We start from the raw sequence: 5,807 nt of genomic DNA, 5'->3' as shown, positions 1-5,807 counted from the left end.
CTGGCAGTAAATTCGGCGGTGCCCCTTAATTTGGGCCTGCCACCAAATTTAGCGGCGTTGACTGGAGATGTTCCAGAATTAGAGGAGAAAATGTAGGAAAAGGCTGACTCAGCTCTAGAGAAGTCAATTTTCAACCAAATTGAGCTCAGAAAGAGGGGTTCTTGGCTAATTTAGACATTCTGAACACATTGGTACAGGTATCAGAAGCCTTAGAGGTTTGTAAATAGGTTTTTTTCCACATTGAGTTAATACAAAGGCCCAAGCCATGGAAGCTGGACCAGGGAGATGTCGCCCAAGAGGGGTGAACTCCTTCATTAAAACACTATGTTAATGTGTCTTTTTGATGATTTGTAGTACTCTGAATATTTGTTGTTCAGTATTTGTTTCTGAAGCTATTTTTCTGATGAATGCCTTTTTAAACATAAGGAAATTTACCTGATTGTGTGCGCAAACAACGAATAAAACCTCAGGACAAGAAGAAATAAGAAAGCATGTGTTTATAAATATGTAATTGTTATTAGCACAACAAAACTAATCATGCAAAAATAGATCATATATATATATATATATATATATATATATATATATATATATATATATATATATAGTTGATGTAAAATTAATGTAAAAATTGAAGTATTTCATTTATTAAGGACATTCATTTTTTGTTTTCACTATTTTTTAATTTGTTAATATAAGTATTATTTTACCGTACATCTCAATGACTTAAATGATAAAGATGAATATGTTGGCATATGATGAACATGAATAAGTTGGAGTGACAATGAGCTTATATGAAAATAATCCTTTAGTTGATGTTATCTTACATATTTATGTAGAACCATCATAGATTAACCAAGCACATAAAATATAAAAAACCTTTAGATGCAAACTTCTTTTTGAGTGAAAAACTTGAAAAAAGGTTTCCACCTCCAAACATTTCATTCCTCTAGGCTCTTTATAGATCTAGATATTAAAGATGAATTTATACTCATTTTGAGCAAAACACTAATAAAATATTTTAGCTATAAATTTATTTTATCTTCACTTCTCTTATATAATATATAGATAGTTGACATTGAAATATTTTATTAATGATTCACATTCTCCACATTAAAATGTTCATACATACACACCATGTTTGGAAATAAAAAACATAAATAGATAAGATACCATCTCTTTCTCCACACACACACACACATATATATTTGTGTACTCGAAATGCATATTGAAATATTTGATTTATGAGTCATATTAATATTTTTTTGTTACTAATATTTTTAAAATATTTTATATCAATTTTATATTAAGAATGGAATAAATTACATATCCATCTTAGAATAGAAAGTGAATACAAGAATTTTGTTTATTTAAATTACTCTAAGTTTCTTTACATAAAATTGATATAAAATTATGTTATCTAATATGGATATTGAAATATTTTATTTATGGGTGGCATTACTTTTTTGTTATGAATATATTTTTGTTTTAAATATTAAATGTAAATTGAATATATAAAATGAATTACACAACATATAATATCAATAATATTATTTTTACTTGTCAATTATCAAATTTCGTCCATATTCAACATGGAGTTGACACATGTACCTTTTAAAATAAAAACAAAATATTCTTTAAATAAAAAACACATTGTAGACTATAATAAAAAACAAAAATGAAGGTACATGTTTAAGTGAAGACCATTTATAATAATATTTTATTTTCATTCACAATCATAAATAAAATATTTGAATATCCATGTAATGTACCAAAAATATGTATTAACTCTTAAAAAGTGATAAGTAACTAAAAGTATAAAAAAAAAACCTTGTATTTTACTAAGCATAATTCTTATATTTTTTTATAAATATTTCATTACAATAAATTATTTGAATATCTATACTAATTAACATTAATTTTGTATATATTGAAATAAAGTTTATACAACCCCTATGGCCCTGTATGGGGATTTGGCATTGGAAATGCAGCAGAAAAGATTCCCAATGTCCAGTTCCAATCTCTGACATAGTGCAGCTTTTTATTCGGCCTTCCAATAGTAGAAGCAACTTATTTATTTAAAAGTCAAACATCACTTTGAAAGGCGCGGCAAGATCACTGGGGCTGCAGGCCATTATTGATTGTTTTATTTATAATTTCTTCAAATGCTTCCATGGCAGTTGGCGGCAAACAAACAGGAACTATGATCCCTCTACTGTCTGTCTTCGAGGCGGGTGCTAAATATGTGAAGTGTGGCATTGCCGGATAAACAGGACACGCATACACAGCTTTTCCCCACCCGAAATTCGACTCTGCAATGTCAAGCATAACTTTGGAAACGTCTGAAACGATGAAAGAGCCATCCGAGGGACTGAGAGGGCGGCCATTGACCTGCGCCAAATCAATCATACATCGCATATATTCATCATTCACTCTTCTATTGCCATCTTTAATCAATTTCACAGCGTAAGACAACGGGCGGTGAGTGAGATCCCGGGCTGTTGTCGTAGCGTTGGCGGAGGCAAGTGTGTTGCCATAGTAACCAGCTGGAAGAGCCGGTCGAAATCGATTCCGGGCATTTAATGGAAACATGAATGCCAATTCCTGGTCAGCAGGTATATTGAGAGCCACTGTTCTCGATTGCCACAAGCAAGCCGATATTACTTCAAATGGGGTGGAAAGTTTGAGACCATTTACCTGTCTTTTTAAAGCTGCAATTTCTTTTGAACCAAAGTAGAACGATTTCAACCTCATTTTCTCTACTGCAGCAGCCCCTGGCACCAATGTTTCCTGATATTTATCTTCAAACTCATAGTATTCACGGAGGCCCGGGTAATCCGCAGTAGGCTTGGCTCTGGGTCGAAGGATTTCTCTATCCCAAACTGGAGGAACCTTAGAGCTTGGTGCCCCTCTTGCTATTTCACCAAGAGACTTCAGAAATTGTGAGATTCCAGCGCCGTCACTGACGCGGTGATTGAAACGCAACCCTACTACGAAGCCTCCGCATCGGAGCCGCGTTACCTGGAAAAAAAGCAAGTTCAATTCACAAAGCTCATGCGTCAAATTTCTGTAAAATTTTATGAGATATATTTTATTTAATGCAATTGGTAAATAGAATAATGCCTCTAAGCGTCAAAGTCGGTTAGAAATTACACCATGCGTTTGATCCCATATTTTCTTAGTGGTGAGACTTGATTTTATGATAATGATTATTAAAGTTTATCGAAATTAGAGTTAACTTATTGAATTAAAATATATATATATATATATATATATATATATATATATGATATTTTATTTTATTTTTATGTTTAAAATGTAATAAGTTGTTTAAGATTTTTTTTTTTAATTTAGATTTTTGTGATTTATAATAAATTAATGAAAAAATTTTCAGTAGAAATCACATCATAGAAATTTTTGGTTTAAGCTTTCGGAACTAAAAAGTATGGTTTGTGGTTTATTATAAAGATGAGATGAAGAGATAGACCATAGAAAAAAATTTAAATAAAGAGCAATATAAAAACATAATTTCAAATAACCGTTATTAAATTATAATATTAATTTATTAATATATTAAAAAAAATAATAATTAATATATTAATAATTTAAATATTATTAGTCAAATATTATTATTATAAATTTGATACTTGTTAAATTTAAAAGATGACTATTATAATAAATTGAAATATATATATATATATATATATATATATATATATATATATATAATAGAAATTATCAATATTTAAAAAATTTTATAAAAAAAAAATGAATTGGAATTGAGTTTTAATCTAAATATATTTAGAACACTTTAAGAGAATATATATTTTCTCTTCAACCCTTTTAATATCCTAAAGATAATGTTTTGGGAGTTGTGAGTATCTGAAATAATATAAGATTTTTATGAAAATAATATTAATTTTATAAAATATTATATTTATTTAAATTAAATTATTTAAAAATTTTAAATAAAAAATTATTAAAAAACAAAGTTTATTTATATTTTTAAATAAAAAGAAATTAAATATAAGACACACATGTGATGTTATACTTACTATTGAAAGTTAAGCACAAGTTGTACATTTACTTGAAATTGTCATCAACAAATTAAACAAAAATGAGGGGTGGAAGAGAAATTATGACAAAACATTGTCCATACAAGATCCGATGAAAGTGAGATTCATACATATTATTATATGAATATTATTTTTGAAAGAATTAAGAGTTTATTTTATTTATTTATATTAAAATTTTATTATTTATTTATAATGGTTGGTGTGTAGAACTAGTTTTGTTTTTTGTATTTTTGTTTTGTATATATATTTGTATATTTTGTTTGGTTAACAAGTATTATATAAATGAGAAGAGTGGAGGTTTTAAATGATGTGATTATTAATGTAATTTTTTTTAAATGAATTAATAGAATTTATTAAAAAATGAATTTAGATTTATGTGATTTATATTATGAAAAGTAAGAAAATTTTAAGCAAAAATTAATTTTGTAAAAAAATTTTAAGTAAAAATCACATCATTGAAATTTTATGAGCTAATCTTAAATAAAAATCACATCATCAAATTTTTTTGTGAACTAACCTTATAATTTATCGTTAATACAAGATAAATTTCTGACATATACATGTTCCATTGCTTCCTAAACTTTTAAAATATTATATAAAAATCTAAATATCCTGAATTTCCATATAAATATTTAAAAACATCACATTGAAATTTAAATATCCAACTATGCATGCGATTTATAATAAACAAATTGAAAACGCCAATGACCAACCTGAAACAGAAGAATTGGAGAGTCTGTAATGGTGTCCGATCCTGGAACGTTGTTTATAAACTCAAGAGCACCAGGAATAGGTGGAGAGAGATCGCCCAAGTCTTCCAAGGAAATATCTGCCTCGGCCTCTACAAGAAGAACTCCTTGACCAGTACAGTCCATTATAAGCTTACCTTTATCATCTGCATTTCTCAGTCTTCCGGCAAAGGGATAGTAATCTACCAGAAGCTTTCCTAAAGCCTCTCCAATAACTTGGACTGGATCATTCCTCCCATGACCATTCATGGAGGAATTGCAGGGGGGTGCATAAAACATAAGTATGTTGACATGAAACCTTAATCCCAATTGATCGTCAATATTGGTAAGATAAAGAGGTTGGGTGGGAGTGGGGCGGTTCGGGGAAACAAGAAGAGGTGGGCGTTTAGTGACTGTAAATTGGCGGGGAGACTCCTTTGGAAATAGTAGAGGAGGAGGCAGCGGGGGTCGAACAGGAGCCACTACTGGAGTTGCTGGTGCCTGTCTCGCTACTGTCCATCCTAATGCAAGAACCGCCATTTAAACACAGACTTGGAAGATTTGCCTGCAAATTAAAACGATAAGAGGGCAATATTGCTATCTGCACAACTTCGTATTATGGTATGCATGGGAAGCCAAATTTATAGATGTTCCTGTGCTTGTTTTGCACATTGTAATTATAATCAATTGACTGTTTAGTGGAACCGGTGGTCTGGTTGTTGAAACGCGTTATAATGGCGATTTTTTCTAAATTTAGGTGGTCCAAGAATATTCTGGCGTATTTTTCTATTACATATAATCTCCTCCTGCCTTTCATAAGGTCAATATACGCTTTAACGCCACTGTTGATTTTTTATGGTTCCGGGTGGCAGAGCAGTATTGATTTTATGCGTTTATGAACATGGCCGCTTAAAAAGCTAGCAGGGATAATGTCAAAAATAACGGTTCAGGGCTAGTGATAATTACAAATATTTTTGAACGTGGCAAGGCCAACAACCCGGTA

General features: G+C 30.0%; 1 protein-coding gene across 1 annotated transcript; it reads right to left on the bottom strand.

Moving 5' to 3' along the window:
- Nucleotides 1–1,853: 1,853 nt before the first annotated feature.
- LOC149154023 (benzyl alcohol O-benzoyltransferase-like) lies at nucleotides 1,854–5,445 on the bottom strand. Its single transcript, XM_089441075.1, has 2 exons — nucleotides 4,790–5,445; nucleotides 1,854–3,021 (listed from the first exon to the last, which is right to left on the bottom strand). The coding sequence occupies exons 1-2, from the start codon at nucleotides 5,342–5,344 to the stop codon at nucleotides 2,116–2,118; spliced, it is 1,461 nt and encodes a 486-aa protein (XP_089297201.1). The 5' UTR covers nucleotides 5,345–5,445; the 3' UTR covers nucleotides 1,854–2,115.
- Between the last annotated feature and the right edge of the window lie 362 nt (nucleotides 5,446–5,807).

The sequence above is a fragment of the Pinus tabuliformis genome, chromosome 9 (assembly GCF_031772625.1).
Source record: "Pinus tabuliformis cultivar Carrire ecotype Pingquan chromosome 9, CPIR1, whole genome shotgun sequence".
Classification (NCBI taxonomy): domain Eukaryota; kingdom Viridiplantae; phylum Streptophyta; class Pinopsida; order Pinales; family Pinaceae; genus Pinus; species Pinus tabuliformis.
This window is presented reverse-complemented; position numbering and strand designations above follow the sequence as displayed.

Excerpts from the sequence above, each read along its gene's own strand:
- LOC149154023 (XM_089441075.1), bottom strand. The coding sequence starts at position 5,344 with ATGGCGGTTCTTGCATTAGGATGGACAGTAGCGAGACAGGCACCAGCA. Across the intron at positions 3,022-4,789 it reads CTCCAATTCTTCTGTTTCAG|GTAACGCGGCTCCGATGCGG; the intron begins GTTGGTCATTGG and ends CTTTTTTTCCAG.